Consider the following 18,568-nt stretch of genomic DNA (forward strand, 5'->3'; position numbering starts at 1 on the left):
CCTACTACCTGCTGGTTCTATGGCCTGTCTCCTTCTGAGCTCTGCTTCCTAAATTCTGGTGTAGCAGGGGTCATGTCACGTGTGTTACACTGTGGTTGGAAAGTTCTAGAAACCTGTGTGTGAGTATGTGTGTATGTCACAAGGCTTTGTTCGTATGCTATCTCACTGACACACTACCTATATCATCCCCTGACTTGCTGCTTCCTGTGTATTGTCAACATTTCCTCAGTTAACTTGCAAGATCATTTCCCTTTCCCAGGCTTGCATGGAGCTGTCTATCTATCTATTTATCTATCTATTTATTATGAATTGTAATTTTAATATGGAGTCCTGACATTGTCCTCTCATAAACTTTTTTTTTCTAGGGATGCTCCACTGGTGATGTACACCTTGCCTTATGATTTTTGGCCGTCCTCTTCTCGGGACTGTGGCGAATCCTTTGTCATTGCACGTGTCATAATCAGAGCTGTCGACCGAGTTTGGAAAAAAATTGATGATTTCCAAAGCGCACATTTATGGTTTCTATCCTGCCTGTGTCTTCATCTCAAGCTTCCTTTGTGGTCGTTCTGTAGCTGCTATTGTAGACTGCCTTTATTCGTCTTCTAAAACTATCGATAGTGGTGTTCCTCAGTGCTCTGTCCTGTCAACAGCTGTCTCCCCTCTATTTATCAGTGATTTTCTGAACTGCACTATAATCCCCATCCACTCTCACACCGGTGAGTCTATCCTTCATAGTCCTGAATGCTTGTTTCGGTGCCCGTTTCTTCAGTTTTTTAAGTAATGATATGATGAAGCTGTGGCTGACTACTTTCTGAACTGAGTATCATTTCTGATTTTATATATATATATATATATATATATATATATATATATATATATATATATATATATATATATATATATATATATATATATATATATATATATATATATATATATATATATATATATATTTTTTTCAGTATATGTATATGTATATACTGTATGTTCAGTATCAATACCTGTCGGGTTAAAATCTTCCACAGGTATAACCCATAATGTTTAACAAAACACAGGTCAGTTCTTCATTGTCTCTTAATATCCTTGGGTTTTCTTTCTCTACGTATCATGAAAAGATTATACTATCACCCGTGCAAAATCTCCTTCCAAGAGATTAAGTGCATTAAGCTGACTCCGTGTTTTCGTTACACTAGACGACTGTTGACTTTGTATAGGGGTCTTATTCGCCCATGTGTGTAGTACACGTAGCATGTTTCTGATTTTTTTTTTTTTTTTTTTAATGCGAGGAAGAAGGAACCAATGGGGGCGAGCCAGCAATTATTGATCCTTCCAGAAAACAAAATACAAGAGAGAGCCAAATTCAAGATCCGATCATTTCGAGATGCCTGGACAAACTGCGTTTGAAAGACGGGAGATCATAGGAAGCAGGAAATACAGACAGGGAGACAGTTCCAGAGTTGACCTGTTGCATAAATGAAGGAGTGGGAGTAACGGTTAACTCATGTATTAGAGAGTTGGACAGAAAAAGGATGAATGTTTGCCGCTAGACTGGTGCTACGCGCCATTCAAAGAGGCGGAGGAATGCATGCAGACAGTTCAGCGGAGCAGTGACCATTGAAGCAGCGATAGAGAAGATATAAAGATGTAACAGTGCGACGAAGAGACAGTGGTTGAAGGGAGTCGGTAAAAGGAGGAGAGTTAATGAGACGAAAATCCTTTGACTCCACCCTATTGAGAAGAGCTGTATGTGGGGAGCCTCCCCACAAATGAGAGTTGTACTCCACATAGGGGTGGATAAAACCCCTGTATAGAGTCAACAATTGAGCAGGGGCAAAGAAGGAACGGAGTCGGCTTAGCACACCTAATCTCTTGGAAGCAGAGTTTACAAGAGATGTAATATGATCTTTCCAAGATAAGTCCCGAGTAAATGAAACACCATGCATGTTCAAGGATGATGCAAGATTAAGCTGAATATTATTAAACACTAGTGAGTATACCTGTGCAAGATTTTGTTGGGTTGATAGGTATAAAAGCTGAGTCTTTGATGCATTAAAAACAACCAGATTATTCTTACCCCAGTCAGAGATACGAGCCAAGTCAGACATTAGGTGTGCCATAGCCTCATCTCTTGTTTGTTGAAGAAACTGCTGAGATGGACGTTGCGGGAACCAAATGGAAAGGTGAAGGGTGGAGTCATCAGCGTATGAGTGGATAGGGTTAGATGTACAGCTTAGAAGGTCATTGATGAAAAATGGAAACGAGTTGGTTATAGGACAGAGCCCTGAAGAACACCACTGTTGACAGATCTAGGAGAAGAACGATGGCCGTCTACAGCAGCGGCTATAGAACGACCAGAAAGGAAGCTAGAGATAAAGGCACAGATAGAAAGATAGAAACCGTAAGAGGGCAGTTTGGAAATTAAAGATTTATTCCAGACTCGATCGAAAGCCTATGAGATGTCAAGTGTAGTGGCAACGCTTTCGCCAAAGTCCCGAAAGGAGGATGACCAGGAGTTTGAAAGGTAGGTGAGAAGATTGCCAGTGGAGCGTCCCTGACGGAACCCATACTGATGATCAGAAAGAAGGTTGTGATAGGAAAGATGCTTTAAAATTTTTCTATTAAGAATTGACTCGAAAACTTTTGAGATACAGGATGTTAAAGCAATTGGACGATAGTTAGAGAGTTGGGAATGGTCACCCTTCTTTGGGACTGGCTGAATGAAAACAAACTTCCAGCAAGAAGGAAAGGTAAAAGTTGGTAGACAAAGGCGAAAGAGTTTGCCTAGGCAGGGTGTAAGCACAGAGGCATAGTTCTTGAGAACAAGAGAAGGGACTCCATCAGGGCCATATACCTTGTTAGTATTGAGGCCTGTGATGGCAGAAAATACATCAGCTGAAGAAATTTTAATTTCAACCAAGAGGAAGTCAGAGGGTGGAAGTGATGGAGGAACAGCACCGGAATCGTCTAAGGTAGAATTGGAGGAGAAAGTCTGAGTGAAGAGATCTGCTTTATCAGTAAAAGACATAACTACAGAGCCATCAGAGTAGAAAAGAGGAGGGAAGGATGATGAGGTAAAGTTGTTAGAAAGGTTTTTGGCAAGGTGCCAGAAGTTGCGGGAAGAATTCGAGTTCGAGAGTTGAGAGCATTTAGTACGGATGAAATTGTTTTTAGCAGAGCGAAGAACAGACTTAGCACGATTCTGGGGAGAAACGTATAAAAGATGTGATTCAGGGGTGGGTTGGCTCCCATACCTTTCATAGGCCCTCCCCTTGTTGCGGACAGCATTAGAACAAGCATGATTAAACCAAGGCTTTCGTGCAGCACTCAGAGGATATGAGAAATAATGTATGCTTCCATGCCTGAGGGAATAACCTCTGTAATGAGCAAGGCACACTCAGATGGCTCCCGCCCATGGAAGCAATAATCATTCCAGGGAAATCAAAGAAGTACTGCCTGAGTGCCTCCCAAACTGCTGCTCCAAAGTGCCACAGACGACGTTTCTTTGGAGGGTCCATAGGTGGTACCGGAGCGATAGGACAGGTTAAGGTGATAAGGTTGTGATCGGAGGAGCCCAACGGAGGGGAAAGATTAACAGTGTAAGCTGAAAGATTAGTTGTAATGAAGAGGTCAAGTAGTATCCCAATATACAGTTCTTGTAAACACGATGGAGTCAAAGGCATATCGTCTCATAACATCCTCTCTCACTGACTCCTTTCAACCTATCCCTCTTCTTCGTAGTGTTGAATCTTTATCTCTGCACCATCGCTGTTTTGGTGTTTTCTGAAAAGTCTGCTTGCACCCCTCGTCCATTTTGGCAGGCGCGTAGAACAATTCTGGCAGCACACTTTCACCCCTTCTCGGTCCAGCTGTCTAAGCAAGAGTTAACCGATACTCTTAGTCATTCATGTATGCAGCAGATCAGCTCCGGAACTGCCTTCTTCAGCCTGTATTTTCCTTTGTGACCCCCGTCACATCCCAGAATAAGTGGATCTTCAATTTTGCAATGATGTGTTTTGTTTTCCGTGTAAAGAAGAACTCTTATGTTTTTACTCTTTGGTTGTTTTTTCCATTTATGAAAAATTACAGTTTTTGAATGCTTGTATCTCCTACTTTCGTCTGATCCATTGTAAAGAAGGGTTCTTTTTTTCTTGTTCCACGGGACATCTATCAGTTTTTTTCCATGTCTCTCCAAACACTCCTACGTTTGGTGTATTGTGATTTCGTTCGCCTCAGTGTGGTAAACCCGCAGCAGCCGACACTGATGATATTATATGTGGCCGGGTAGTGTCGTCATTGTCAGTTGGTGTGGACTCACCACACTGACTTTCAAAGTCCATGGAGAGAAAAACAGGAGAGACGATCTGACTCTTCATGCGGGCTGCTCACCCCAAGGTTTCGTTTGCAAAGGCGCCTAGATTGTAAAAATTCGTATATTCTTGACAACTCTTGCTCCGGATCAGCGCTGACTACGCCAAAGTCATCTGTTGCATCGCTGCTGAAGATTAAGGACCATGGTTAGATGGAACTCGCCTTTGTGGTTTAGAAAGAGGCTGACACTGGTGAGGGAAGCCTTCACGTGGTGGCATCGATATAGCCGGGACACTTCGCTAACTGGTTATATGAACATTTCTCAACTCCTTCCCTATCCAGTGAAAAGAACCTGGTTGACAGCAAGATAGTGAACTACTAGACAAATATTTTCGTATGTCCAGTTCATGCACTTAGTGTCAGAGGAACACTTTTCATGTGATCCGTAGTAAAGAAACTTCCCAGTGTGGTTGCACCTGAATAGTATAGTTCCTTTGATGACTGGAATGCACAGGCTTCAGCACCAAGACAAAGCAGTGTTTCCTTGAAGAACTACCAGTAAGGGTTATGTTGAAAAGGGAATTATATATATTTATACCATACCTTTCCTTATAGTTCTAGTGAAAATGAATTTATGTGATACATTTTATCACTTAAATTATCATTATTCAGAATTGGGTAAATAATATAAATGATCTGTATGTTAGGTAATAAAAGTAATGTAAGATGCTGCTTTGGATTTATTCACTTACACACTCGTGCGCGCGCGAACACACTGACACACACACACACACACACACACACACACACACACACACACACACACACACACACACAGAATGGAGATCGGTCCTGGTTCCGGTTCACGTTGGTTCAAGTCGGTTCAGCGGGTTCCATGTTATCCAAGAATTCCAAAAATTATTCTAAGCAAGCAGAGGATGAAGTCGGTGAGCTGTGGGGGAGACAGAGAAACAGAGTGAGTTATAGGAGTTATGGATCTTTTTTTTTCAGAGAGAGAGAGAGAGAGAGAGAGTTTCCAGGGGTTATTGATCTTTTTTTGATGATAGAGAGAGAGAGAAGTTATAGTTCTTTTGGATCTTTTTTTGAGATTAGAAAGATATATGTTATTGGGGTTATGGATATTTTTTTTAGGTTATATATATATATATATATATATATATATATATATATATATATATATATATATATATATATATATATATATAAAGACAGACAGACAGACAGACAGACAGAGACAAAGAGAAAGAGAGAGGTTACAGGCAATATGCATGTTGTTTTTTTTTTCCGGCGAAAGATAAATTATAGATGTTATGGATTTTTTTTTTTAACAGTTACGATGTAACACAGAGTAAAATTTCAACAAAAGAATAATAATGATCGTGACAGTATGCTTCGTATGTTAATACATATTTTTATTACCATAAAATAAAAAAATATCAGATAATTCTCTCTCTCTCTCTCTCTCTCTCTCTCTCTCTCTCTCTCTCTCTCTCTCTCTCTCTCTCTCTCTCTCCATCCTTTTTTCTATATCTATCTGTCGTACTCACAAAGCCTAGTATCTGCAGCTTCGACAGCAGACACGCGATGACATCCGAGAGGGTATCAAGGCCGAAGATTTGTATCAAGACATCCAAGTTCACCTCAGGTGATGTGTCGACTGTAATAGAGGAAGGGGAGAGGGTCGATTAGGTCAAGTGATTAGAGAAGCTGCCTGACGTTTGAAAGGACATAGGCAATCCAGGTCAGGGCAGGGTAATGAAGAGGAATGCAAGACAAGGTAATGAAGAGGACGGCATAGAAGGGAAGAATCATTTAGAAGAAGGCATGGCAGGGCAAGGCAGGTGAGCCGTTTGGAGGAATGTTGGATGGGGGTGTGACTGAGAGAGAATTAATCTTTCTCACTCTAGTTGTTTAGGAATCAATGTAATATCTTCGCCATCGACAGTATTATCGTCTTATACTTATTTGAAATCAACAACCCAGAAATAAAAACAAATCAACTAGAAGATTAAAAATATTTACCGCACCACAAATAAAAACAAATTTGCCTGTAGCTTAAACATTTTCGCCACACTGAACTACTTGATGAATCAAGTTTGGCAGAAGAAACTGAAAATTAGTCTTCATATTAAAGGGAAGTAGCTTAGCGAATACAAGAAAAGCCGAGATGACGACATCTAACAAGTAGATGGAGAAGAATGCTATGAAGCATGATCGCGAAAGAATAGGAGGAAATATAGTGTTTTAGGAATTTAACAATGATCAATGCAGCAGACTGAGCTAAGGGATCTGAAGTATGTCGCAGGTTTGGAGAAGGCATATTAGGGCACTGTGAAGCATGGGGAAGAAGGGGTCAGGGTAGGAAAGCAAAGTGACCCTGAAGGTCCTGTATTCATGCAAGCAGTGATCATTGAATACTAGGGACCGAAAAAGGGTAGAAGTGCTGGTGATGAAGTGTTCCAGGTCTGTATGTGGAATTACATGACTTAGCAGAGTGAAAGAGGACATTGAAAGAGCTTGAAAGACCAGGGACGTGTTAAAGTAGACGTAGTGCAATGGAATGGGCAGATCAGGCTAAGTTATGGTATAGCCAGTAGAGAGAAGGTGTGGTGGGAGATTGATGACAGTATACAGATTAGAAGTGGAGTTAATGAGGGAAATAATGAGATCTAGGCGAATGAAGGAAGGATAGTGATAAAAAAGTTTTATAACTGGAGGTGTGACAATCCAGGAGTGTGGGAAGCGTGTTTGGTATCAAGCAAATGGAAATAAAGTGGCTCCTGGGAAAACCACTCTGCCAGTCTTCTGTCAGAGGAAGAAGTGAAGCAGCTGGGGTAAATCGTGAATAAGAGGAGGATGAGTGTGTAGCAGTTTTAAGATAGTTTGAAAGAGAGACCATTTAATTAGACTGCTGAGGAAAAGAATGAGAGTGACTGAGGTTGCTTTCTCTTGCTTTCCGGCACCACCAACCTGGAATGAGTAACATGTGGTGAGAATAGAATAAAGTCATAGTACTGGCACCAAAATAATATAAAACAGTAAAACAGAATCACAAAAAATAAAGGTATGGTATTGGCGCCAGAGTAAAACAAAAGTCTTTAAATCGACGATATGAGATTCAGAGAAAAACAGAATCGCATAACATAATGCTCGGGTATGAGAGCCAGAGTGTAATAGAATCACATAGCATTAAGTTAGGGTATGAGATCCAGTGTAAAACAGAATCACACAATATAAAACTAAGGTATGGGAGCCAGATTAATCACATAACATAAAGAATGGGCATGAGAGCCAGATTAAAACAATCACATAACATAAAGCTGTGGTATGAGAGACAGGGTAAAACAGAGTAAGAAAATCAACGTAACACAGAGTGACTATATCAAAATGAGCAAAAACAGGAACAATATGAAAATAAGCGGAAGACAGAGTGACAGTGTGAAAATCAGCTTAAAACAGTGACAATATGAAAATCACCTTAAAATGAGTGACATTATGCAAATCAGGATGAAAGAGTGACATTGTGAAAATCAGTGTAAAACGTGTAACAGTATAAAAATCAGCGTGAGAGGGACATTACCGGTAATGTTAGCGAGAAGGTCCAAGTTCACCTCAAGTTCCAACTCTGCGACGCACTCTGTCAAAATTTCCTTTATTGTTGTCAACAGGGCTTCGGTGAGGCCTCCGCAGAGTATGTCAAGTTCCAGGACGCAGCCCAACAAGTTGATCTCGCACGCGGGTAACAGGAGCGGCCCCTGACATGTTACGTCGACTGTAGAGGGTTCGGAGAATGGGGTTATTAGAGGCGGGGAGAAAAGAGGGAGGCAGGGAAGGCATCTGAAAAAGGGAAGAGAGAAGAGGGAGACAGGGGAGGAAACAGGAAGGACGGTGAAAAAGGGAGAGGAGTTGGTAGGCAGTTGGAGGTAATGAATTTTCTCCTTCACATACTGGTATGGCTTTGGCTGTGGAGGGTTACGGAGAATGTTAGTAGAGTTGCAGGTGTAGGAGGAGGCAAAGGCAGAACGGAAAAGACTGAGATAAACTGAAACGAACGAGGAGGAAGAGAGAGAGGAAGAAAGGCTTATCCTAATATGCTGATTGGCTGTGTGAATTTTTTACACTTTTGAGAATAAGATTACAAATCTAAGTCTATTATCTGATCGAAGTTTTGGTAGATTCGACCCATTCATTAGTAGTAAAAATAATGCAAATAAAGCAACTTCTTTATAGTAAGCCTGTGACACTAGGAGAAAGAACCTGAGTAAGAAAGTCCTGGAAACTTCTTTCACCAATCTCCATAAGTGGGTATTGAGTAAATGAGTGAGTCAGATGGAACATCCTTTGAGTATGAGTGAACCTGCATGAGATGAAGCGAGTGCGAGTGTCTGTGGGAGTCAGTTAAGACTGAAGGAGTGAGAGTATATAGTAGAAACGTTCTTTCAGCTGCGTTAGGTTTATTATCTGTTTGAATATGTGTAAGTGAATCAGTAAATACAATAAATACTGCTGAATGGATGTGTGTGTGTGTGTGTGTGTGTGTGTGTGTGTGTGTGTGTGTGTGTGTGTGTGTGTGTGTGTGTGTGTGTGTGTGTGTGTGTGTGTGTGTGTGTGTGTGTTTTATATATGATACCTTCTCATACCAGGGAGTATGCCAATGAATGTGAGACTGAATATGCATGTTAGAAGGAGGACCAGCAAATGAGAGTGACATTCAGACGACAACCAAAACACAACCACTAACCAAGCGGAGGAACAACAACGTCAAGGAAGACGTTGGACCCGGTGCAGGGCAGAAGCTGTGCCAGACTTCCTCCGGCCAGAAGACCCATGACGAAGAGGCTGAGAAGGGCCATCCGCATGGTGGTGGTTGTGGTGGTGGTGGTGGTGGTGGTGGTGCCTGTAGGGGAGAGGGAGAGAGTGACTGTGGGAGTGGGGTAGGTAGGTGACGGAAGGTAGCGTGGAGAGTGAGTGGGAAATTACTGAAAGCAAATAAGGGGAGGGAGAGTGAAGGATGTGTCAGGAGTGAGGTGGGAAGTGGTAGGTGGGGGGAGAGTGGGCGATGAGTGGAGAGTGTGGGTGTGTGGGAGTGAGAAAGGAATGTAAAAGGAGGTAAAATGTGAGATGAGTGAGGAATGTCTCTGAGAGTAGAGAAGGAATGTAAAGGGGGTGGGGTTGGGAAGAGCGGGGCATGAGTGAGGAATGAGTGTGGAATTGGCAAGGCAGGTAATTGGACGGAGAGTGAAGGATAAGTGGGCAGCGAATGGGGAAGTGGTAAGGCAGGTATGGGAAGGGAGGTGAGGGATGAGTGGGCAGTGAGTGTTGGAATGGAGACGGAAACTGAGGGAAGCGTGAGCGAGGAGTGAAGAATTGGTAAAGTTACCTGCTTATATTCCTTTTAACCTTAATTTGTCCCTGATTTACATCTTTTTGCAGCTTATTTCATGCAGCTCAGTGGTAGAATAGGACAAAGCTACGTCGTTACATCCTTTCTTTGATTATCTTCCTATTCTAGTGTTAACCCGTTATTGCAAATCAGAATTCACGATGGAGACATGACAATTTTAGGCCAAGTTGGAGAGAAATCAATGCCAAGAGAACCAAGGATCAAACAACTTCCGGTATATTTTTTAAATTCCTTCGATAATGCTATTTCCCTGCTAAAAGATAGTCAGAGGAAAAAAAAGCCAGTTTATACAAGAAATGAAATCCTCTTAGCTTTAATTCATCAGGCGAATTTTTCTATATATTACTAAGAGGGAATATTGTAATAAAATTATGGCTATAGATGCTTAGTGAGTTACTGGCAAAGTCTCACCGAGATTTTATGCTGCATATGTACACAATAATAGTAACTTATTTTGCTCTAGGATGTGAAAGCTGTCGGTTTTCTCTGAGTTAATCAAGGATTTTAGCCAATTCTGTAGCAGACTTTATCCCATAAGTAAAGAGTATCAGATGGTTTTACCGCGTATTTAACAGAAAAGACTTAGTAGTAGTGAAAGGGTAACCAGTCGTAAAAGAGATTTTTACATTCTTTCACCACAAGAAGTGCCCAGAGGTGAAGAAATGTTAAGTGGTAGCACGTATAAAATGGGTTGTATCTGAATTAACTTTATGAATGAGGTTACCTGATTCTTCGCTGTGGAAGAGAAGGTGAGTGGAGTGAAGAGGAGAGGTGTGGATTCCGTCTTTTATAGGGAGATCAGACCGAGGAGAATGTAAGGGGAGATGGAAGGGGGAATGTGCAGAAGTAAAGGTGAGGTAGTGGGGGGAGGATGGGGGGAAGAAGGAAAGAGAGAAGAGGAAAGTGGGGACGGAGAAGGGAGGGAGTGAGTTAAGGGGGTGCGGTGAGAGAGAGGAGGAGGGAGGGATAGGGGGAGTATAGCATGCAAGGACCTTGAGAGAGGAAGGGAGATAATTAGGGAGAGTGAGAAGAGGCGGGATGGAGGGAAGTAGGAAAGACGGTGAGAGACTGGAGGGGAAGGTGGGTAGTGGAAGGAGAGAGAGAGAGAGAGATAATGTTGATGAAACTACATGGTAGGACATAATACTCTCAGAAAGATATTTTTCTTATTTTGTTAGAGGTATCTCAAGACGATTTTATATCCCTTAGGAGATACATGGATCAGATCTTGCATTCATTAACCTCTGTACTGGCAGATTTCCCAGCTAAAGTAGAAAAATAAAGACTGTTATGAGGAAAAATATAATAAAATACCTCGTCTCACCTAATCCATCGATCAGTACTTCCACCCTAATATTTTCGCCATTTATTGTACGCCTGTAAGTGTGATAGGAGTGTGAGTTCACAGTATGTAATAAGGTAATAAATATAGTTAATCAGTATAAGTACAACGGCGACAGATGGTTTCATTACACAGGTGACAGATGGTTCCACTTTGAATGTTGCTTATAGTGTTTTTTTTTTTTTTTTCGAATATTTCTAACTAAATTGTTTTCCTTGTATTTGGCATAAAGTTTTATTTTCACGTTGTACTGATTAAAATACTGGCCATGTATAACTAAGTGGGATTACTGTAAATTTGTTTATAGGTTTATTGTTTCAAAATGTAAAGAGGGAAGGATGTAAAGATGACTTTTTGATACTTGATGAATAGGAGAGAGACTCCGTGAAGGACCAGTACCCTGAGGAACACCACACCTGAGTGCTTTAGAAGATTTGTGACACTCGACTACAGTTGTCTTCGTTAATATTAGTAGTAGTAGTAGTAGTAGTAGTATCATAATAATAATAATGATAATAATAATAATAATAATAATAATAATAATAATAATAATAATAATAATAATAATGACAATAATAATAATAATAATAATAATTATTATTATTATTATTATTATTATTACTACTACTACTACTACTACTATGATACGGAGATGGAGATGATGACGTGCATTATTATTTTTTGTTTTATGTTATCATTATTGTTATTATTATTTTTATTAATATTATTATTGTTATTATTATTATTATTATTATTATAATTATTATTATTATTATTATTATTATCATTTATTACTTAGAGTCTTCTGATCAGTAGCAACTCCACCAACCTGTGACCTTTATTCGCTCCTCCTCCTCCTCCCACACACATGAACTCGCTCTTATCATTTAGTTTTTCATCTATACCTCACTTTTTCTAAGATATACTCTTGTTACTAATAATTCCCTACATATTAACACATCTGACACTGCCAGTTACTCCTGTAATTGGCTGAATGGTAAGATACGGCTGGTGAATTTAGGAACGTATTTCTTAAGGTAATGAAGTTAATAAGCATCTGCTGGCGTGGCGTGAATCATTTGCCTACGGTATGCGTGTGGAAGGAAGAACACATGTTTAAGTACACGGAGCAGAAGCCTGCAAGCTGGTGTTAGGTGCGGCCACACTTGTTTGAAAAAGGTGATCGACAAGACGAAGCGACGCACCGGGTCAGAGCCGCTGCAGTATCTGAGTCTTAACGATGGAAGGACCCCTGAGCCTCGTTTCCTCTTGTCGGTCACATGTTTGGAGCAAGTGTGGCCGCCCACTTAGGCACGGTTAGATACACGTTAGAGACCATTAATGCATTCGGCCGCCCGCACACACACACACACACACACACACACACACACACACAATATACATTCATAACAGCGGCCGAGTCAGTCCACTTGAAGGCGAAGACCTCTCATGATTTTCCATCCCGTCCTACAGTTTAGTTATTTGTCTGGTCCATCGATTACCAGCAAATTTCCACATTTCATATCTCTGTTATGCTCCTTGTCTGGCTCTTCCTCTCACTCATCTCGGGCTTGCCTCTCCGTTGCCCTGGTTGTCCGTCTGTTGTCTGCCTGGGACATGACCTGTTTATATTACCTACTTTTTTCTCCCGCTATCCAGGAAACTCTCTTTTCATGTTTAAAAGTTTTCTTTGTTACTTTGTTAAAAACTTTAATATGTCCAACTGTGTCATAGCTAAGAAACAGCCCATTTAGTTCACTTGGCTGGTCTGCATCTACTGTATAGCAGAACTAATTCATATTTTTTCTTGAATTTTACTTTAAGCATATTGTAAAAAGTCTTCATCTCCAAAGTCACATATATCTTTAATGAGATCATTGGTGCGATCGTCCTCACCTCCTGCTTTATCCATGTTCATTCCTCATAAGAGTTGTTGTTTTTTTTTTTTTTTCCAGTTGTATTGCTGTTGTTTGGTCATTCCACTATTTCCATATCCTGAACTGGCTCTTCAGTCACAATGTTACTCTTATACAGTTTGTAATAAAATATTCTACTAAGTTCACATTTATTTATTTATTTTTCTCAGGTAACATCTTTCAGAGGAGACATTTGGTTTCCTCCCATCCCAAGCTTCCCCCTAGTTTCTTTCGACCTACACAATTCCTTGAAATTTATTCAGCCCTGCTCATATTATCCTTTCGCACATCTTCGTTTCTCTTTTGTTATTAATTTTTTATTCACTTGTTTTTCCATGCCTCGTTAATAGCCAATATATGAACAGATGAATTCCAGTCACTTTTATTTACAATTGCATTCATTTTTTGAAAATTAGCCTTCTTGTACTCGACCACTTTCTCGCAACTACTGTAACATGGTCTTTATTCAGTTTAAGTGTAATAGTGCTATACAGTGGTCATTTACTAAATTATTCTGACGACAGAGAGAGAGAGAGAGAGAGAGAGAGAGAGAGAGAGAGAGAGCATTTACAGTTTACCGCCTCATAATTCGCCTCACTTTAAATCATCTGACACCATCAGTTTTTCCTTAATTGACCAAATTTGTAAGTTTTCTCTTCCGAATTAGCATAAGTATGTATTAAGCTTACTAGAGCAATAACTTCTGCTGGCGTTTATGGTGTGTCTTTTGAAGGAAGAACACTTGTATAAGTATTCCGGAGCAGATCCTTTCAAACTGGTGTTAAAGCACACTTCTATACTCTTCACACACACACACACACACACAGTATATATATATATATATATATATATATATATATATATATATATATATATATATATATGCATCTATAGCAGCAGCTTTAGTCAGTCCACTGAATCACAAAGACCTCTCTCATCATTTTCCATCACGTCCTACAGTATTGCTTATTAGCCTGTTTCATAGAATAGCAGCAAATTTCCGAATACCAGCGAATTTCCGCATTTCATATCTTCATTTTGCTCCTTGTCTGGCTCTTCCCTTCACTCATCTTTTGCCTGCCTCTCCGTTGCCTTGGTTGTCTGTCTGTCGTCTGCTGTACCTGGGATATGACCTGTTTATATTACTTACGTTTTTCCCTGCTATCCAGGAAACGCTATTTTCATGTTTATAAGTTTTCTTACTTTAAAATTTTAATATGGTCAACTGTCGCTTAGCTTCGAAACAGTCCAATTTGTTCACTTGGCTGATCTGTGCTAGTACCCTGTCTAGGTAAACTCTTTTACCTATGTCTGTCAACTTGTGCCTTACCTTCTTGCTGGAAGTTTGCTTTCATTCAGCCTCTTCCGAAAAGGAATGATCGTTACTAACCCACACAGTATCGTCCAATTGCCTCATTATGTTGTTTTAGAAACTGTTTGATGGTATGTTTAAATGGAAGATTCTGGAGCATTGTCCTTTCATACACTTTTTTCTGTTATCGATGCTCCACTGGTGATATACCCCCTGCCTTATGATTTTTGGCCATCCTCCTTTTGGGACTGTGGCGAAACCTTTGTCATTGCACGTGTCACAGTCAAAGCTATCGATCGAGTTAGGCAAAAATTGATGATTTCCAAAGCGCGCTTTTATGGTTTCTTTCCTGTCTGTGACCCCATCTCAAGCTTTCCTTGTGGTCGTTCTGTAGATGCTGTTATAGACTGCCTATGTTCGTCTTCTAAAACTATCGATAGTGGTGTTCCTTAGTGCTCTGTACTCTCACCGGCTCTCTCCCTTCTATTCATAATTGATTCTCTAAACTGCATTTTTATCCCTGTCCACTCTCACTCAGATGGCTCCATCCTTCACATTCCTAAATGCTTGTTTCGGTGTCCGTTTCTTCAGTTCTTTAAGTCATGATGTGATGAAGCTGTGGCTTACTACTTTCTAATTTGACACTCATTTTTTATTCTCTTTTTCTCTCTCTCTGGATATATATATATATATATATATATATATATATATATATATATATATATATATATATATATATATATATATATATATATATATATATATATATATATATATATATACACCTTCTGTCCCGTTACAATCTTCAACAGGAATGGCTCTTAATATTTTACAATACACAACTCAATGCTTCATTGTCTCGTAATATCCTTGGGTTTTCTTTCTCTACGAGTCTTGAAAAGATCATACTACCACTCGTGCAAAATCCTCTTCCAAGGGTTTACGTGTACTAAACCGACACCGTGTTTTCGTTACACTAGACAGTTGTTGACTTTGTATAGTGGTGTTATTCGCCCGTGTGTGGAGTCCATCTATCATGCTTGGCGTTGGAGTCGTTCCCCACATACCGTTCTTGTAAACATGGTTGAATCAAAGACTTATCGTCTGTTAACATCCCCTCTCTCACTGACTCCCTTCAACCTATCCCTCTTCTCTGCAGTGTTGTATCTCTATCTTTGCACCATTGCTGTTTTTGGTGTTTTTCTGAAACGTCTAATTGCACCCTTCGTCCATTATCGCAGCGCGTAGAACATTTCTGGCAGCACACTCTCACCCCTTCTCTGTCCAGTTCTTCAATGCTAGAGTAAACGATACTCAGTCATTCACGTATGCAGCATGTCAGCTCCGGAACTGCCTACTTCATCCTGTACTTTCATTTATCTCTGACCTCAGTCACATCTCAGAATAAGTGGATCTTCAAATTTGCATTGTTGTGTTTTGTTTTCCTTGTAAAGAAGAACTTTTGGGGTTTTTAGTCTTTGGTTGTTTCTTCCTTGCATGAGAAAGTGCGTTTTTCTATTCCTTGTATCTCCTACTTTCGTCTGATCCATTGTTCTTTTTTTCTTGTTCCACGGGACATCTATCAGTATTTTTCCAAGTCTCTCCGAAGACTCCTACGTTTGCTGTACAACGACTTCGTTCGCCTCAGTGTGGTAAACCCGCAGCAGCCGACACTGATGATATATTCGGTCGGGTAGTGTCGTCATTGTCAGTTGCTGCGGACTCACCACACTGACTTTCAACGTCCATGGAGAGAAAAACAGGACAGACGACCTGACTCTTCATGTGGACTGCTCATCCCAAGGTTTCGTTTGCAAAGGCACCTAGATTGTAAAAATTCGTATATTCTTGACACCTGATGCTCCGGAACAGAGCTGACTACGCCAAAGTCATCTGCCGCATCGCTGCTGATGATTAAGGACCTTGGTTAGACGGAACTCGCCTTTGTTGTATAGAAAGAGGCTAGTGTTGGTGAGGGACCCCTTCATATGGTGGCATCCATATAGCAGGGCAACTTCGCTGATTGGTTTAACGAACGTCTCTCAACTCCTTGCCTATCTAGTGAAAAGAACCTGGTAGACTGCAAGATAGTGAACAACTAGAAAAAAAAAATAGTTGGTGCCTCGTATGTCCAGTTCAGGCACTTATTGTCAGGGGAACACTTTTCATATGATCCCACGTAAAGAAACTTCTAAGTGTGGTTGCACCTGATTAGTATAGTTCCTTTGATAACTGGAATGCACAGGTTTCAGCACCAAGACAAAGCAGTGTTCCCTTGAAGAATTACCATTAAGGGGTATGTTGAAAAGGGATTTATATATATACTTAAACATTACCGTTCCTTATAGTTCTAGTGGAAATGAATTAATATGATACTTTTTATCAGTTAAAATGCCTTTATTCAGAACTGAGTAAAAAATTATTATGATCTGTGTATTAGTCAGGTAATAAAAACAATGTAAGATGATGCTTTAGATTAATTCACATACACACTCGCGCGCGCAGCACACACACACACACACACACACACACACACACACACACACACACACACACACACACACACACACACAGAATGGAGATTGGCCCTGGTTCAGGTTCACGTTGGTTCAGGTCGGTTCAACAGGTTCCATGTTATCCAAGAATTCCAAGAACTCCACCAAGCAAGCATGAGATGAATTCGAAGAGCTGTGGAGAGAGAGAGAGAGAGAGAGAGAGAGAGAGAGAGAGAGAGAGAGAGAGAGAGAGAGAGTGAGTTATAGGAGTTATGGATCTTTTTTTCAGGATGGACAGATAAGCTATAGGGCTTAGAGATCTTTTTCATATGTGTGTGTGTGTGTGTGTGTGTGTGTGTGTGTGTGTGTGTGTGTGTGAGAGAGAGAGAGAGAGAGAGAGAGAGAGAGAGAGAGAGAGAGAAAGACAGACAGACAGACAGACAGAGATAGAGAGAGAGACAGAGAGAGAGCCACAGGAGTTATACATGTTTTTTTCAAGTTAGAGATAAGTTATATAGGTCATGGATTTTTTTTTTTTTTTTTTCAATTTAGAACAACCACGGCGTAACACTTAAAGAAAAAATTTCACAATGTTTTTACTATAAAATAAAAAGTATCAGATAATAACTCTCTCTCTCTCTCTCTCTCTCTCTCTCTCTCTCTCTCTCTCTCTCTCTCTCTCTCTTTCTCATCAATTTTTCTATATCTATCTGTCGTACTCACAAAGCCAAGCTTCGACAGCAGACACAGGAGAACCGCCACGAGGCTTTCAAGGCCGAAGATTTCTAGAAAGATATCCAAGATCACCTCAGGTGGTGTGCCGACTGTGGTAGAGGAAGGGGAGAGGGTCGATTAGGTCAAGTGATTAGAGAACCTGCCTGATGTTTGAAGGAACACAGGGCAGAGCAGGACAGGGCAGGGGAATGAAGAGGAATGCAGGGCAGGGTAATGAAGAGGAATGCAGGGCAGAGTAATGTAGAGGAAGGCAGAGAGGGGCAGCATAATTTAGGGGAAAGCAGGGCAGGGCAAGGCAGGTTAGCAGTTTGGGGGAATGTTGGAGGGGGATTTGACTGAGAGAGAATAAATATTTCTCATTCTAGTACTTAAGGAATCACTGTAATATCTTTGTCATCGGCATCGTTGTTGTCTTGTCATTATCTGAACTCTACATCCCACAAATATAAACAAATCATTCAGAAGATTTAAAAGATTTTCCACACCTCATATAAAAACAAATTAGCAGGAAGATTAGAAAGTTTCCCACACCATAAATAACAACAAATTTGCCTGAAGATTAAACAGATTCGCCACACTGAACTACTTGGTGAATCCAGTTTGCAAGAATTAGCTGAAAAAAAGTCTTCACATTAAATTGAAGAAGTTTATCGAATACAAGAAAAGCCGAGGTGATGACATCTAACACATGGAGTAGAACGCTATGTAAGCTTTATCGCTCAAGTGTAGGAGGAAATATAGTGCTGTAGGAATTTAAAACTGGCCAAAGCACCAGACAGAACTATGGGATCTCAAGCAAGTCGTATGATAGGAGAGGAGGCATATTAGGGCAATGTGAAGCATGGGGAAGTAGGAAAGCAAAGTGACCCTGACGGTCCTGTATTGATGCATGCATCGATCTTTGAATACTAAAGACCGAAAAAGGATGCAAGTGCTTTGATGAAGTGCTGCAGGTCTGTATGTGGAGTTAGATGACTTAGCAGAGTGAAAGAGGACATTGAAAGAGTTTGACAGGCCAGGGACGTGTTAATGTAA

The 18,568-nt window shown here is 40.5% G+C and overlaps 2 protein-coding genes across 2 annotated transcripts in view; both read right to left on the reverse strand.

Moving 5' to 3' along the window:
- LOC145415931 (uncharacterized) overlaps positions 1-18,568 on the reverse strand; it is a 65,860-nt gene that overhangs the window by 43,603 nt on the left and 3,689 nt on the right. The window lies entirely within an intron of this gene.
- Positions 5,042-10,521, reverse strand: LOC145415934 (uncharacterized). The gene is made up of 5 exons (XM_080285043.1): positions 10,458-10,521; positions 9,071-9,226; positions 7,910-8,101; positions 5,877-5,986; positions 5,042-5,260 (listed from the first exon to the last, which is right to left on the reverse strand). Exons 2-5 carry the CDS (start codon positions 9,186-9,188, stop codon positions 5,207-5,209), a joined length of 474 nt encoding a protein of 157 aa, XP_080141169.1. The 5' UTR covers positions 9,189-9,226; positions 10,458-10,521; the 3' UTR covers positions 5,042-5,206.

Source organism: Coenobita brevimanus, chromosome 104, assembly GCF_032717465.1.
Source record: "Coenobita brevimanus isolate Jiangsu-jjx chromosome 104, ASM3271746v2, whole genome shotgun sequence".
NCBI classification, from domain to species: Eukaryota; Metazoa; Arthropoda; class Malacostraca; order Decapoda; family Coenobitidae; genus Coenobita; species Coenobita brevimanus.